The 17,757-nt window shown below is 39.6% G+C and overlaps 2 protein-coding genes across 2 annotated transcripts in view; one reads left to right on the top strand and one right to left on the bottom strand.

Annotated features, from left to right (window-relative positions):
• Positions 1-1,039: 1,039 nt before the first annotated feature.
• Positions 1,040-16,851, bottom strand: LOC140951275 (V-type proton ATPase catalytic subunit A). The gene is made up of 17 exons (XM_073400512.1): positions 16,690-16,851; positions 16,520-16,563; positions 15,249-15,333; positions 14,634-14,699; positions 13,468-13,511; positions 12,496-12,597; positions 11,818-11,955; positions 11,490-11,546; positions 10,101-10,195; positions 9,396-9,558; positions 7,961-8,069; positions 7,359-7,481; positions 6,596-6,774; positions 5,958-6,101; positions 5,489-5,548; positions 4,784-5,050; positions 1,040-2,352 (listed from the first exon to the last, which is right to left on the bottom strand). Exons 1-17 carry the CDS (start codon positions 16,772-16,774, stop codon positions 2,260-2,262), a joined length of 1,854 nt encoding a protein of 617 aa, XP_073256613.1. The 5' UTR covers positions 16,775-16,851; the 3' UTR covers positions 1,040-2,259.
• Positions 16,852-16,970: 119 nt separating this feature from the next.
• Positions 16,971-17,757, top strand: part of LOC140951279 (TM2 domain-containing protein 3-like) — a 6,584-nt gene continuing 5,797 nt past the window's right edge. Inside the window, exons 1-2 of the mRNA XM_073400520.1 lie at positions 16,971-17,316; positions 17,506-17,598. Of these exons, the coding sequence (XP_073256621.1) occupies positions 16,978-17,316; positions 17,506-17,598 (432 nt within the window). The 5' untranslated portion in view covers positions 16,971-16,977. The remainder of the gene's footprint in view (positions 17,317-17,505; positions 17,599-17,757) is intronic.

Here is a 17,757-nt window from a genome sequence, read left to right as displayed (position 1 = left end):
CAATCTGACACAACTCCGAAGCAGTCAAAATGGCCAATTCACTTTTTTACCCGCTTTAACTGTACCCCTAAGCCTCGCTTTAAGTGCAAGTGCTACATAGTTTCGTTCACCATTTGCCGTGACATTCTAGTCTGCGTTGAGAAATTTGGAAATACTGCGATCAATTCATGGTGATGAGATGACGATTCTTAACGGACACCCAGAGCTCAGGTCTTTGGTGTCCCTCAGCAATTTTCCAGTCTCTATAAGGCGGACAATTAGGGCCGGTCGGATCGGTGTCCACTTTTGTCAGTCTATAACTCTTTTACTTCCATAAGTGATTAAAATGAAAACAAGACGAAGACTGAATTCCAAATTTAATTTTGGAAAATTCTGAATGACAAATTGTACTACGTGAAAGTACTGTGGAAGAGGATTCTTTTGAATGGTCATACCATTCATTTCGTCCACAGACTCGAAAGTCACTTCAGCAGTACCGTAGAGTACAACATTCACTCTGCGGCTGGAAAAATTAAGGAGAGTTCATTGTTTTTTTCAGTTTTCTAGTTGGTAAAACAGCTATCTCGGATAAGGAAGAAAAACCGTGTCCCGTCTCACAAGACTTCCACTTCTCTGGTTCTTGTCGAACGTAAAAGAACCCACACCACTGTTCGAAAAGAGCAAGGGACGTAGACACCCGGTCTTGTGGCCAACCTTTCCTGAGTGGGTGTGTTATCTGTAACGATGATAACCTCGTGATCGTCCTTCAGGTAACGTAATGGTTAACGGGTACCTGTAAACAGTGTATGTATTTATCACAGTTCCCGTTAAAATGGTAACTACTACATATGCACACACACAAAAAAAAACAAAACAAAACAAAAACAAAGGAAACTGCCAGATAATTTCATTGTGGTACGGCATCTTTATACTATACTCATTCAATACTTATTCAAGAAAAAAAAAAAGCAAAAAGCAGTCTAATTCAATTTAAGAACACGAAGATCACCTTCATTGGATCAAAACTTAACAGAAATATCAATAAGCTACAGTCTAGTCATCAGCGTGAGTTTCTCATTTAATTGGCATGATATTGAAAGGATTCAAATTAGAAAATGATAGTCTATAAAATAATTTTTTGACAAAAACAACTGAACAAACAATATTATTATTGTGTCGTTAAGCAGTTCACCAATCAGAAGTCAAGACAACGTGAGACAGCGGTAATTGTCTCAAGGCAAAATAACGCCATGAAAGGCAAATACTTGTTATGATATGCTCAGATTTCCGTCTTCCATGAAAAAGAAAAAGTCCGCTTGCTGTTCCCCATTCTGTATTGGAAAGGCGTTTTTGAGCTACGCACTTCAACCGGAAGTGAGGCCTTTTCCTTGTCAATTGAGAGGTTAACCCTTTTAAGTCCCAGTGGTGACCAGCATCAATTTTCTCCTAACCATATCCATAGATTGTCCAGATATTAGGTCATGAGAATTAATAAATTGATCACTAAAGAGGAAGTGCTTTGATCTTTTATCAAATTCTCCCAACACATTCTTTAAGGAAATGTATATAGATCAGTTTGGAGAATTCGTATGGAATACTGAGGCTTAAAGGGTTAAGCATCACGTTTAGGTCAAACGGTAAACACGAATTTGTATCACGTGACCAAGTTCCCCCTAAACTTGTCGGTAACTGTTCATTATTTCTACACATAAACTAGTAGCTTCATGCACTTTTTTTTATCCATAAGAATTTTTTTGAGCTGTTTTTATCTGCTCATTTTCTATTTTGAGAAATTGTCAACTTGAATCTGACGTTTGCCGTTTGCCGTATACGTGAAGCTTAAACTCTCTAATATGCCTTGACGCTACCAAATGGGTCTTACTGAGTGTCTTAAAGAGACGATTTTCCCGAACGTTTGGGCAAAAACATTGCCCAGGAAGGCAAGAAGTCCACTTTCGGTGACGTTCGTCGCTCAAAAACGTCTTTGCTTTGATGGGGGGGGGGGGGGGGGGGGGGGATGTCTATGGAATCCCGTATTTCACCGAAACCATGCAGTACAGGCGGCAGTGAGTCGTAAATGAAAAATCTCGTTCAACAACAATTGGCTCACACATCTGGAATGATTGCTTGTACGCAGTGCAAACCAGTAACCAGGGATAGCAGTTTCCTTCTTCTTTGGTAGTCTCATTTTGATTTACTATGTAGTTATGTAGTTTGTCCATATTTTGAGTGTTCACAAGCTGTACGAGGTTTATTATTCTAAGTCGAGTCATTCATTTCTTAATCTTCCAGAGACCGGAACGCTTGCTGCATTTGTTCATTAAGCTCTGCAAAGTCTGCTTTAATTTTAGCTTCGCCATCTTTGTTAGGATCCTATGAAGGAAAGAAATACACAATTACAATGATAGCCTGCGAGCAAGCTCTCCATTTTGGGGAATGTCGTGAAAAGTAGACGCGCGAGAGGAGACGCGAAAGAGGGTGGGGGGGGGGGGGGGGGGGGACTTTTGTCGGGCATAGTGGCCCTAGTAGCATCATTTGCTCCCAAACAGAGCGAGGGTGCAAATGATGCTACAAGGGACACAAATAAACTACAGTTGAACCTCCTGTAAGCGACCACCCAAAATGCAAAGACTGAGTGGTCGCTTACGGGAGGTGGTCGTTTATAAGAATCGAACCACAGGGCGTCTCTTCCGAGAAGAGTGCCAGGCACATCTACTTTATGGAAGATAATCTATTGCATGCAATTTCTAAGTTTCGCCATAGGTAGTTCCATGTTGTTACTAAGTTCTTCGTACATGTCGTATATTCCAAGTAGCATAGTGCACAAAGCGTACGTAGAGATCAGAGAATGTGTCAAGTGGTCGCTTACAAGAGCTTAAAAACAATAGAAAATCGTTACAGTCAAACCAGGTGAAGCGTTCCCGTCGCGTACGAACTAATAAATTCATTAACGGGAAAATGATTTCGTTTGTTAATTCAATAACCCTTTCATAAAATGAACAATCCAATATTCATATTCAGCCTCGATTCCATAATATAATGTTGATTCGATTACTGTTTTTTGAAAAACTGCACTTTTTTCTTCTTTTTTTCTAAGAGTCGAGTGCGGACGAGTTCTGAAGTTCAAACCCAAACAAACTGTTACATGTACACTATTTTGCCTCCAGTAATCAGTGCAACGGACCTGACCTCTTAAAAAACACGATAGTCAAAGAGAGGTCAGTGTATGTGCGGTGATTGGTGGATTTCGATCCCTCCGCCTTTGTCAGTTTCTTTGCGTTTGCGGTCTGTCTCTTCTAGCTGTTATTTTGATTAAAAGCAATTAAAAACGCAATCGTAAACGGCAGGAAAAGGGAAGCAAATACGATTGAACTCAACAGACAAGAATAAAGAACAGGTAGATTTTGTTCATAAACCAAATCAACATTTAATTATTGAATCGAGGTCCAATTTGACTGTTGGATAATTCATTTTATGAATGGATTATTGAATCAACAAACGAAATCATTTTTCCATTAATGAATTCATTAGTTTGCTAGCGACGGGAACGCTTGACCTGGTTTGACTGTAAACTTTCAGGCCCAAAAAGTGGCCGCGGTCGCTTACAGGAGGTGGTCGTTTACCAGAGGTTCCAACTGTAAGGCTTTGACTGGAAATGTTTTGGTGTTTTGGATACAGGCGGTCGCTTATGGGAGGTGGTGGCTTACAAGAGGTGGTCGCACATGGAGGTTCAACTGTATATGCCCGACAAAGGTCATGTGATTATCATTATTATCAAGGCCAAATCGCACAAATGTATTTCATAAGGAAAGATTGTTTAACATGAAATCATGTTGCGGGCTGCAAATACCATTTACAGATTGCAATTTGCCGTTTGGCCCGCGAAAAGGGGCGTTTTAGACAGGGCAGTTTGTCATTTGGACGCGTGTAGTGATAATAATAGGAATTCTTGCAAGGCTGTGCTCTAACAGAGCCCGGTGGCCCGTGGCGCCTAACTTTTGTTCTCGGGAGACTAGAAAATGTTTGCTTTTTCATAGAAATCATAAGCTGGGCACACTGGATTTCACAAGTTCAGAGCACCGGGCTCCCTTCAATTTTCCTTAGAGCATAGCCTTGTCTTGGTGGGGGTATGCCGCCCGGTTCTCCAAATCCTGACCCTAATTCAGACCAAAAAATTGGCATTTTTCATACCCCTTTCAGGGTCACAAATGCGACATGAAATTATAATCATTACTTAGATTTGGACGCGAACATAAAGATGTCTTAAAAATAGCTCCCTTGAAGACCATACCCGATTCCAGACCCAAATGGGCAAAGACTTTACCCGTTTACTGTTTCCAGACCGAAACGGAGCAAAAAACTCTACCCTCTGGGGCGGCACATACCGTAAAATTCCGAAAATAAGCCCCGGGGCTTATATTTTTCAAAGACCCTTTTCGTGGGGCTTATTCTTGGAGGGGCTTCTCTATGAAGGGAAATTTGCGTCTCAAAATCGATTGGGCTAGCCTTATTGTTGGAAGTAAATTTACCGTTTTTGCGTTGTTTTACTTTGTATGTGAGGGCAATTTTCCAAGTGGGGGCTTATATTTGGAGGAGCGATTGAACGGAGGGTTTTTTTGCGTTACCGGTTTGGGGGGCTTGTATTTGGAAGGGCTTATACATGGAAGGGCTTATTTTCGGAATTTTACGGTACCTTATATGAGGGAGTACCCCCGGGGGCTTAAAGGCCGCTGAAAACCGTCAACCAACGCGTCGGAACGTGGCTGACAGGGGACGAAAAAGTAAACAAATAACCACGACTGACCTTAAATTTCATACTTGACAACTGGTAAATAATCTGCCCCATATTTTCTTTAATGACTGCCCAAGTGATCTTGTTATCGGACTGGGCAGTTGTCTCCACGGCGTGTCGTGCCATGTCGTAAAATGCTACAATGTTGGACAGCATACCGACTGTCTTGTAGAAAGGACAGTAACGATCGTACGGAGAGTAACCATTCTGTTGTAGGAAGTCATCTTTGATAAGTTTGGCTACCTCGAGCGTGATTTTATCTGCTTCAGCCAATGAACCCTGCGGGTGGAAAATCAAGATTACATGTATTCTCAGCACTCGAAATATAAACTACATCACAGAGTTATTCACACCCAATCTAGTTTAACGCATTCCTGTGAGATCGGTGTTTTCTAGGGAGAAAGGATTAAGTTTAAAAGTTGACTCTTACTGCATTCTGCCCCTCAAACTTGATCGAGCGCCCACCCACAAGAGACGACGGGGACGGCCCTCCCACCCCTCTCTGGAACTTCATCATCAAAAAGTTCGCACCTCCTCCTTGCAGCTCGATCAACGCTCCCATTGTGAAATAGAATACAATAACATCGGTAAATTTCCGGAATTTCTTAAAAGTGACTGCAACGTTTCCGCACAGCCCGAAAATCATCCTGTACATACAAAGTTAATGGTCTGTTTATAAATTCCGGCTGAGCAGTCAAGTTTAAAAACACGACTTGCCTTTCCTACAAGCTGCACTATCTCGGATAAATCTTCTTCCTCTTGCAAGATTTCTTTGACCTAAGGGCAAAATAATTGATGAGTCAGTAATAATCAATAATTGTGGATAATTGTCGTATGTTTTCGTGATTTTAAGTGGTATTTTCTTAATACCAGACTATAAACCAAACCTAGATGTTTGACATAAAGCTTTCAACATACTTCATCAACTTCAAAGTTAGAACTGCTTAAGGAAGAGTAACCACTCTAATTTAGGAGTAGGTCAGTATCATTTTGTTTCGAGTTTTGAGTTTGAAAGTCAAATTCTATGGTGTTACTACTTATAAAACACCCCTTCGGCAATTTTTCCCAAGCTACGTTTTGCTTCGTCGTTTTCAAAACCATAAACTTGACGTTTTTCTTGCCTTGAATTTTGAGCGCTCCAATAAATTTAACATTGAAATGGCACTGAAAATAAGCCTTTACTTACTTTTGTTCTAAGAGCTACGAATTCAGAGTAGTTTTTCTCGTAGAAATCATCTAAGGCTCTCAAGTATTTACTGTGACTTATAAGCCAGTTGATGGAAGGGAAGTGCTTTCTTTGAGCCAGCTTCTTGTCTAAACCCCAAAATACCTGCAACGCAAATACACCACACCTTAACTCTTGGCTGGTCAAAAGGAAAAAGCCGGGGGAAAATGTAACCGTCATGTTAGCCTGTAAGTGCAGACGTATTTCCGGTTGTAGCTTTTCTCCGCTCGTTCGCAAGCTATTTGTTTACCCACTAAACAAGAGAAACAGCTACAAACAAGTGTTCGTGTGTTCATCGTGGAACGGAAATTTCTGGGTGCAAGTACTGGCGTTTGAGGACAAGAGATTAGCAGAGAAACAAAAAATATAACTCCTCGGAGTAAACAAAAACACCCGAGCTACATTTTAGCGCTCGCTTGTATCGAACCCTTGGTTTATACGGAAAACACTACATTTGAGTTTCGCAGTGGTGGTTGATATTAAACGTCTTGTTTTTCTGTTTCTATTCGCTCTCGTTGGCAAAACTGTAATAACATGCAATTCCATACACAACATGCATCAAAATGTACACCCTCGCTACTAACATCTGTTTTACAAACCTGAACTATACCCAGAGTAGCAGAGGTGACAGGATCGGAGAAATCTCCACCGGGAGGGGATACTGCACCGACAATTGACACACTACCCTCCCTGTTTGGGTTGCCAAGGCATTGAACGCGACCTGCGCGCTCATAGAATGAGGCTAGTCGGGCACCAAGGTATGCTGGGTAACCACTATCTGAAAAACGAGGCATATATATAAGTGTCATTTAAGAACGTAAGAATTACAGTCAACAAAGTTATTTGAATACACCATTTTCTTTCTGCATTTTTCTTTTCTTTTTCTGAAAATTCAGGACTGTTATTACTAGCCAACAGGCTTTTTCAGCCGGCTTAGGACCAGCCGGCTACTCTACTTTCCCTGAAAGACCAGCCACTTTTAAGAACCTTAAAACCTTAATAACAGCCCTAAGTTATTGTTAGCTTAAATTTTTACATTAGCACAATAGCAGTCTTTACCTGAGAAAATCACGGCCACACAAGACAGAGAACTTGAGTTTCAATTAACTTAAAAAAAAAACGGGGCGCTGTATTTCTAAGTTATAGGCTTGAACATTTTCAGTTTACCTATCAAGCCTTCTTTTAGAGTGTCTGTCTGTCTGTCTGCTTACGTATGGTCTTCTTCTGCACTCAAGGATTTAGTAAACGCTTAAGTTGTGGTAAATGACTGCATGACAACAATAATAAAGCAGCCCTCTTAAACGCGTAGCTCCTTCGTCAGAACATATACAGTTTAGGTTAGGAAATTGTGTCATGTTATACCTGCAGGCATTTCTGCCAATCGTCCAGAAATCTCACGGAGAGCCTCGGCCCAACGGGAAGTGGAATCGGCCATCATACTCACGTTATAACCCATGTCGCGGAAATATTCAGATAAGGTGATACCTGGAGGAAGGGTGGATGACGTACTGGTCATGTAACTGGTTAAATGATATATTCATGGGAGAACTATTATTTTGTCTCCTTAGTTCATAAAGATGTTTTTCTCTTGTGTCTATTTGAGTGGTTTTTGGAAGTTTCTGGCCAGGAACATGAAAACGAAAATGAAGTCCCAACATTATCACTTTTTTATCGTGTCAGTACTACTGAAAACTCCTCTTTCAATTTGTCACACTTAAGCGGAGTTTCGCCACAGAATCACCAGCTAAAGGACTACAATAAATGTCTTAATAGTTTTTGGGATTTGAAAGATCAGTAGCAAAGAAGAGAAAATCTTTTGGTGGTGAAATATAAAATCATGACGCTAGGAACAGAGAGATAATGATGGCGGAACATCTCAGTTGACATCATGTGATACCGGCGTTTAAGCCAATAAGATCGCAAGGGGCTGCATGTAAGGTGCAGGATTGTGTCGTAAAACGTACCAGTGTAGATGGAGGCTTCTCTTGCAGCCACAGGCATGTTCGAGGTATTAGCGACCAAAGCAGTACGCTTCATAATGGATTCAGTTACTCCACCAAGCTCAACTGTTAACTTTAGAAAGGAATGAACGCACGATATTATCCTCATGTACGACTGCCACCGTGACAATCCCAGATTCACTGGACTAGCACTTACGTACAGCGTCAGCGCATTAATATCAACTGATTTGGTACATACTAAAAAGTGATATTCTTTTCCCCAGCTAGGATTGTGTAAAGGGATGACGTTTGATAAAACATATTAGAGAGATTAAGAGTCACGTTTACGGCAAACGTCAGATTCAAGTTGAGAATTTCTAAGAATAGAAAATAAGCAGATAAAAACTGTCCGGAACAATTCTTATGGATAAAACTGGCGTGAAACTACTTAGTTTGTGTATAAGTAATAAACAGTAAACGACAATTAGGGGGAAACGTGGTCACGTGGTACAAATTCACGTTTGCCTTTTGGCGTAAACGTCAATCTTAATCCCTCTATTCTTGTTAAAACACTGAAATGCGTTTCTCCGGTCCCCAGCTTCTTCATTATTTGCCTCTTTAAAAACACGATAATTTACAGAAGGAGACTGGGCCGAGTAAACTTTCGCAAAGACTTCTGGGAGTGTTACTATGAACAAGGGAAAACTTAGCCAACAGCTGACCGGCTCGTCCCCAAAAACGATCCCGGAAACAATTGCGATTGCATTTCGGCTCTAGCTTCGTTCTCATTTCTAATGTGGCTAATGAGTTAACCTAAAACGTTCAAAGGACTCTGAGGGGTATAGAATGGTATTTCGTAAAACACGAGTCTCGGAAAATGTTTGGTCCGATCTCGAAATCTCGGGAGCGATTTTCGAAGTTTCGTTTTCGGGTGATTTTTGCGTCCCGCAGTCTCGAATTTTTTTGTCGACGAGTCTTGGAGTCACGGATTTGTCTTTTTATCTTCCGTTTGGTCTTCAGGAGTCGAATTTTTCAGAGTTCATGGGTACAGCTTATAAATCGAACTCAACTAGTAAATTGAGACAGTAAAAACAAGACAAAGCAGTATACTGGTGGGCTTCCGCTAGCTTCTATTGGCGTTTTTGGTCATTTTATTTAGCTTTATTTGTACCAGTATCTCATGTTTTTTGTAGCCTAGAGTCTCCGGCTCTGATGTTTTAGAAGTAATGCCTCGGGCTCGGATTTGATAAAAACGCTTGAGTCTCGGTCTCGAATTTTGCAAAAAGGGTCTCGCATTCTTGCAAAGTCTCGAATTTACCATTCCTATACCCCTACTCTGGAAACACGTTCTTTCGTTGGAAGGCACGTGCCACGAAGCCCAAAAGACATCTATCTCTGATGCTTAAGCTTGATTTACCAGAGGCACAGGTTCACAACGAAAAATATAAAGCCCATTTACCTCAGGAAAATCTCTCAATACTTCTGACATTTCATTTCCTCTCTCTCCACAACCGACATAGATAATGACGTCGGAGTTTGAAAACTTGGACAAAGACTGCGAGATGACAGTCTTTCCACAACCAAAGGCACCTGGGATAGCTGTCGTGCCACCTTGTACACATCTAAAATTGCGACAACGACAAAAGCTCGAGTGTTGATTTATTTTCAAGAACAAAATCACAAGCCTAGCAAATTGCCAGAAAGAAATATTCATTATTACATTCTAGTCGTTTAAGCGAATGTAAAATGCACAGTAAAACGTGCAACTTATTTTTCAACATCGCTGCAAAACGAATTGAAATATTAAAAACTATGTTGCACGTTTTGCCACCCACGTCCAAACTTGTCCTGAAACAAATCAGGTTGCTGTGAGTTGGGTGAATACTGACAACTGACTGGTTGAAATTAGGTTACTTGCTGCTAAAAAGTTTGCCTTGGGCCGGTAAAATGCGCAACATGTACAGATTTTGTTGCAAAAACTAGTGTCTACTTTTTGCACCAACTTTTCGCAACCTGTAACATCCTGATTTGTTGAGTGCAAGACGGGTTTGATTCGTGGGTAGTAAAAACGCTGAACATCGCAGCAATGCTGCAAAGCAAGTTACTCGTTTTAGTTACCCATTTAACCCTACTTTAAAAGACAAATTGTAATCAAGAAACTTACGGGAACAGGGCATCCAACACCCTCTGTCCAGTTAGCAGGGGATAGTTTGCTGCAAGCTTTTCTGCTACGGGTCTCATTTGACGCACAGGCCAAATCTAAAATGCACAGAAATTTCTTTCATTGTTCTATATATAATCAAACAACAATGTCACTGGCCGTGAAAAAAAATAACTAAAAACATACAATACTGCTCAATTATGCTACGACCCTCTCAGGAGCCGCGACCCTGCGTCTTTAGAAACAGAATTCTCGTATTGAAAGATGCGACAGCCGCGGTCTCACCAAAGAGCTAAAAACTGTAACTACGAATTGAAGAATCATGTATCAAATCTGTGGAAACGTCTGACCGTAACGTATCCTTTTATTGAGGAGAAATACAGTCGAATCGCGCTATACGGTACGGACAATTAGAGACACTCAGAGATGATTAATTTGACGATGCTAATGGTCTGTTTTATTTCTTTAGTATTCTGTTCCTACAAAAGGTGATTTTTTGACTGAAATAACATGACCCACTTGATACGGACACCCTGTTAATACGGAGACTTTCTACGGCCTCCTCAGTATCTGTATTAACGGGGTTTTGTTTGCCGAAATCTGAAGTTCCACTACCTTGCTAGGTTTAATAACAATCTGCACTACGGAGAAACCAATCATGTCACGTATGTAAGGGACGAATCACCTGCAGAACAAATCCGTTTTGATGCTTCCTCTTGCGAAAAGCAGTCAGTCATCTGACAATTTCCAACTAAAATTGTCTGACAAAATTGTAATACATAGGTTACTGGTCAAGTCGCCCGTCATCTCGCCCGAAGTTATATCACCCGAAACAAGAGTCTTGTCGCCCGAAATTTTTAGTCAAGTCGCCCGAAATTTTAATAGTGTGTGTAATATATATCGTTCTTTAAGCGATAATCAGACAAAACAAGCGGGATAATTGTGTAATTAAGTCTCGTTCTTTAAATGCTATCTATGGTGAAACGAAACAAGCGGGGTGAATGTGTGTCATAACCCGTTTTTTATGACATGAAGAGACGAAACAAACGAGATAAATGTGTAACATCGCGTTCTTTTAGCCTTGATGAAACGAAACAAGCACATCAAATGGGTAACATATCTTGTTCTTAAAGATTTGATCAAACGAAACAAGCGCGATTAGGATGTTAGGATGTTGCTGAGCATGATAAAATTTCGGGCGACTTGACAAAAAATTTCGGGCGACATAACTCTAATTTCGGGCGACATCATATAACTTCGGGGGAGATGACTTTTGGGCGACTTGTCCAAAGACCGTAACTCGTCAATGGCCTACTGTGGTCGGACATGAAGTGCAAGCGGCGTTGATACCAAGGACCATCATTATTAAAAGAGTCCTTAACTACACAGCACCTGTAACATAGTGTGTTCGGTCTTCTCTCCATCAAACTCTGTTTCCAAGACAACATCCTGCAAAAATCATTTGAACAATTCATTAATTTGGGGACATAGATCTGCCATTTTCTACAAACAAAACAAGACAAATGCACTCCATTTGGATGTCAATGTATTTAGCACTAAAGTACTGATTGAGAACACTATTTTTACGTCTGTGATATTTTTACAGTCTGGAGACTTGACCACCACTTTACGTGGTCATCTGAGCTATGTGAAGGTCTAGCCTTTTGCACGGCAGGCAAGGGTCAAACAATATCATTTCAATAGCGTAAATGCCACTTACATTAACAGTGTAGCTTCCTGCTGGAGCGATATACGTAACTGTGCCACGAGCCTTGGGGTGAAGTGCCAGTCTGTGGTTCAGGAGGGAATTTTCATGTACTATACCAAACATATCGCCCCCAGTCACATGGTCTCCAATCTAATAAACATGTGCAATGTCAGTATTAATCCATCATGGCACAATGCTAGTCCATAATTGTCCAATATCAACTTATCATGGTTTTTCTAGTAACACATGAAACACAAGAAAGTGTTTTCCCTTAATTTATCCACACAGTTAATTACGTTGACAACTGAGGCACAGTTTTCCTGTCAAGTGCTTTCATGTTTATAAAGTGTTCAGGGGTTTTAATAAGAACCGATGACTGATGAAATGTGTCCGCTACTTTTCTCAGAGCAGTTGGCTACTTAATTTTGAACATTGACATTTGTTCATTGCTTGTAAGAATTGACTGTACGGTTATGAAACCTGAATGATGGCTATTTTTTTTCTTCAATGAAAAACACATTCTTTTGTACTCAATTCAGTCCTCAAAATGAAGGCACACAGGGAGCTGCACTCTTGCTATTTTTTGATTTGTTCTTTTTTTTTTTGGAATGCCCAGTAGGAGACTCTCCAAAGGAAAGAGGTGTTATAATTGAATGGCCACTTTGCTACTTCATGATACACACAACTAACCTTGAATCCTTCTGGCTGGTAATCCCATGATGCCGTCCTACTCAATGCTTCAGTATTGACACCACGAGGAATGTAAATACTCTGCGTCAACTCATTAATATCCTGCATGCGGAAATGAAGTAAAACTGACTGTGGCCATCGGAGGACTAATAAAACAGTGTTAGGTATACAAAACATGAAATTTAGCCATATGCACCGATAATCATATGGTGCTATGGTCTGGTGTAACACAAGCTTACTGAGTGCTTAATTCATTTTCACTGTGAAAAGGTTAAGGCTGCGTGCAAACAGACGCAACAACTCCCAACATTGTTGCGCCAACAATGTTGGGAGTTGTTCCATCCATGTTGGCAGTGGTGTGCAAATGGATGCAACAACTCCCAACAATGTTGGAACCTACAGTGCATCTTGGGAAGGAGACAACCCATAAGTCATTGTAAACTATGCGTAATGAGTAATGTGTGGCCCCAACAATGTTGAAAGAGCTGTGCAAACGGATCCAACATTGTTGTATGATGCTTTGGCGATCACGGAACAAAAGAAATGTTGGGAGTTGTTGGCTGAAAAGTTTGACTGGTTTCAAACCTTGCACATCAACACGCAACAACATGCAACAGGGTGTAGAAACAGACTCAACATGTAACATCCAACAATGTTGGGAGTTGTTGGCCGACAATGTTGCATCCGTTTGCACGGGGCTTAAAAGAATTAGTTTAGAGATGACCCAACCCCTGGATATAATGTGCATGCAGTTCTTAGGAGGGCTTAGAAAACCATACAGTAAGTTATGTGCTATTTTTTTCTGGCCTGGTTGACTGAATAATTCTCATTCAGTACGGTTTGAAAGATCTTTTCCTCCTGCACTAGTTAGGTATCAAAGTAGTCTATAGCCACTGATGACAACACAAGCAGAACAAGGGACAGGGATAGACATGGGAGGTTGATTTGGAATGGTTCAGAAGTTCAACATACCTTCAGGGGCCGCTGGATTCCATCAAAAATACTTCCCAAAATTCCTGTTAAATTTTTTTATCAGCAACAATATTAAAAACAACATTGAAAAATGAGCCTCTTAAATCTAACACAAATGACCATGCAGGGTGTTCATTAAGTATCAGTGATCGGAGAATTCAGACTCCCTTTACTAAGCTAAATTCTCCGGCTAACGTTTGGTAGCATATGACTTCTTTTTATCCGACGAGGAGCCCTTTTCAAAATATTCTTGTGTAATGTTACACCTTTCTCCTGCTACTAGAATTCTAAATGAAAACCCTGCCATGTCTCATGAGCAACTGCAACCACTATTAAATTTTAAGGTCATGGTTTTAATGAGGCCCCATCAGGGTAAAATTCCAACAAGCAATATGGGCTTAAAACGGTGACATAAGACAGATGAAATGGCGACAATCGACATGAAGATGGGTTGAAAATCCAACAGTAACAAGAACAATCTCAAATGCTATACCTTAATTCAGCAACATTGCCTCCTTCTAAATATGCAAAATGACCTGAGCTATAAAATTCAGACCAGGTACATAACCCCCCTAGAAGGACTCTTTTATAAATTTTCCATCATTTTTAACCACCGGTAACTTGTCACATGATCTCATCTCTATGTTTGCTGCATATGGTACCACACTGGTATTTGGGTCCCAAATACGAGATTACCCCAGGGGTAAATTAATCTGAAGATCTGTTAGAGGTGAACTTCACATTACAATTACTTTGAAATCATTGCATGCAATAATGTTCTCTTTAGAAATGTAGAGGGTCTGGACCTCTTTTTGAAAGAAGCCTCCTGTGGTTTGATTCACATAATATACCACTTCTCACAAGCGACTTCCATTTTGGGTGGTTGCTTCAGGAAGGTTTGACTGTATATCATAGCCTTTTTATGCCATTAGCAAAACACATATTGCTTCAATAATACGCAGAAGCAGTTTTGAAGATCTTCTAACCCACCAGCAACACCATGGGCAGTAATGATTTCTGTTAATACTGTAATTATTTACTTACTTACTTAATTATTTCTTCTTTACTTCACAAAAACAACAAAATAAATAAAATATATATTTACTGCAGTTACAGTGTACTCCTGTTTTTTATGGGCAAACAGCATAACTAAACTGTTAAATTACCTGGTCCGAGTTCAACTGACAGAGGTTTTCCAGTTCTTAGCACAGGATCACCAACAGTTACACCAGCTGTAAAGATGCTTGTTAAGGAATATTAAATTATAAAAACTATAGCTGATCTTGGTGAGATGTCATCCCATAGTAAAAAGGGACCGTCAAACACATTAACCGTAACACTGGGATAAAAACTAAAACTGGAAATCTGGCTTGACCGTTGGACAAAGTAATAACTTCAAATGAACTGTCAGTGTTATTAATTACTGCCATTAATAATTTACACCTTTAACCCTTTAAACCCTAAGATCAAAATTGGAATTCTCATTTGTTGCTCCTATTCATTTCCTACAGAAGTAGTGGGGAGAAGTTGATAAAATATCAAGCAAATTCATCTTGTGTGATCATGTCCTTAATTCTCATGACCACCCTGTTTTACAAAGCATTGATATTACAAGGAGAAATTTGATGCTGATCACTCTTAGGGCTTAAAGGGTTAAAAAGAATAAAACCAGCATTCTTTATGATAAGGGTTTTAGAGACACCTCAACCATCTTAAAATATTTAGGAAAAAAAGCTTAGAAAATAGGGATGTTGTAATTTTAAAAAGTGCATATTGGATACAAGTTTCTTCGTAAACCTGAATTGTTGCCATGTCTCCCTCCAGGCGAATAATCTCTCCAACCAATTCACTGTGTCCAACACGGACCTGAATACATGTAATACATAATCTATAATTACATGTAATTATCTATAAATACATGTAATTAATAATCTATAATTTTTAAACCTGTAGGTTAGTGCAGGCATTGGAATGTTGGAGTTGTTTTAATAATGACAATGAATTTGTAGGCAGAACAGACCACAGGAAAATGATGTAACAATAATCAATACAGATATAAAATTAAAGCAAGCAAAGGCTTAGTGCTAAATTTTTTAAGCCATAGAGACTGTGCTACAGAAAACACTTACCCAGTTTGGTGAATTATCATTTTGATTATTGAAATAATATTTGATCAATCAGACAAAAATGTACTCGAATTCAGGGTAAAAAAAGTACTTCTAAGTCACAACACTTTTAGGCAATAATGTTCACGCAAACTGGTCTGAATCAGGCAAAAATGCCTGTTTCACAGGGGTGAAAACAATTTATCCATGGCTAATTGCCAGTGTTACTTCTGAGATATCCGCATACATCTACCTAAAAAATATGCGCATCTTTCAGTTGATCATAACCAAGTGTGCATATCTGTGCTGTCACTCTTGCACTAGCAACACGTAAGAGACTTGAAAAAGAAAAAGGAAAATATCTAGCACTAGGCTTCAGCTTTCCATGAGCTAATAACGAAAAACAAAGCAGAGCTCTGGAGAAGCACCCTGAAAAGAAATGTTGGTTGTCGTGTTATGTAATAGCCATAATACCATGAGCAAGTTTGTACTCCTTTCAGTTAACTCCAGAATGAATGTGGCTGTAGAAGTTTAAAAGAGTGGAAAATAAAAATGGTAAGGGGTACTATTGCTACAAGACTAGTGATTACACTTGGATGTGCTTTGTAAATCACGACAATGATTCTCATGCCTTAGAAATCAAAATAATATAGGATTTTTGTGCGTACTACGAGCTTTCTCTGATGATTGACCAGACAATTTATAATAGTTATAAGGGGAGGAAGTGGAGATTAAGTTTTGTACGTAGTCACACACTTGGTCAGTTCAGTTCAACGACAAAGAGTGGCATAATCTTCCATGTGAATAAAAATGGCCGGAGAAGCTTGAAAAACTTAAAATATAAAACTTCACAGCTGGCAGAAGAGGAAAGTTTATTTAATATACTTCAACGAACTCTGACAAATCCTTATGGAAGATCTTTTGAGCTTTAGATTCTTCACACTCACCAACTCGTACATAGCAGCACCGCTCATATTTTCTGCCGTCACGACTACAAAGGAAAATGACAGATCAATATAAGACTGATGTACTTAACGTACAGCAAAGAAACAGCTGAGGAATTGCTATGCATTTTAAATGATGCATGTTCGATAGCTGTGATCTGATCAGTACTCACCGGGTCCTGACACGGCGAAAACATAACCAAATGTGCTTTCTTTTTCTTGATCTTTTATTTTTGGTAACTTATTTGCGGCTTCCATCCCTCCAGCCTGTGAAAAACAATTTTTCTTTTCAGAATAACAACTTTCACTATTTTTTTTTATGAATAAAATATACAAGGCATTGGACTACACAGGTTCACCCACCATCTTGGAAATGATTTAATAAAAGTCACGTGGGAGTCGCGCGATGGAAAACAAGCCGCTAGTGCCCAGTCCTTTCCATTTCTCTTTCGAAAACAAACATGGCGGAACTTATGCTAAAAGTTTGGCTCGCTGCTTTTATCGTTAATTTTGCACATTGGGAAATAACTTTAGTGAAAGGAAACACAGTAACGTCAGCCATTCAATTTACAACCTCAAGTTCTCAGTCTGTGGAAATTCTATCCTCAATAGCACCCACGAAAACAACAGGGAACAATTCTACAGTACAAACCAAGTTGCCGGATTTGGAATGTCCAGACAGTGTTCCCTGTAGCCATCTTGGTGGTTCTTGTATTCAGTGTGATTTCAACTATTCGTGTATTTACGGAGAGGAGGTCAAAGCAGAGTGTAAACCTATTAGCTCGACCATCAAATGCACGGTATTAAATCTTTAACATATTTAATAACGTTTAATATAATTATGCGCCAACGTCGTAGTCGTCGTAATTTAAATATCAGAGGTGTTAATTAGATTAAGCTTGTCGTCAAAGTGTTCGCCTAATTTTAGAACCCCATATTGCGATGGAAAATTTAGTGAAACATTTCTCATTCATTTTTCTGTGCTGTAGGGACCTCATATCTTCAATAAAACGTTTAACTGTAGATACTGTTATCAGTCACATCCCAAGAACTATATTTGCCAGAAACAGTCAGGATGCCAGGTAAGAAGTCAGAAATACTTTTAATTGTTTTGTAGTACAACTTCATCAAATTTGGCGTGATTTATGTGAGAGCTGAACAACCTGTGTAGATGAAAGTCTATCATTTAATTCTTGGTTTTCACATGATGTCACCAAAATTCAAACGAAGAAACTATTGCT

This window comes from Porites lutea, chromosome 10 (genome assembly GCF_958299795.1).
Source record: "Porites lutea chromosome 10, jaPorLute2.1, whole genome shotgun sequence".
NCBI classification, from domain to species: domain Eukaryota; kingdom Metazoa; phylum Cnidaria; class Anthozoa; order Scleractinia; family Poritidae; genus Porites; species Porites lutea.
The sequence above is the reverse complement of the archived record's forward strand: the minus strand, read 5'-3'. Positions and strand labels throughout refer to the sequence as shown.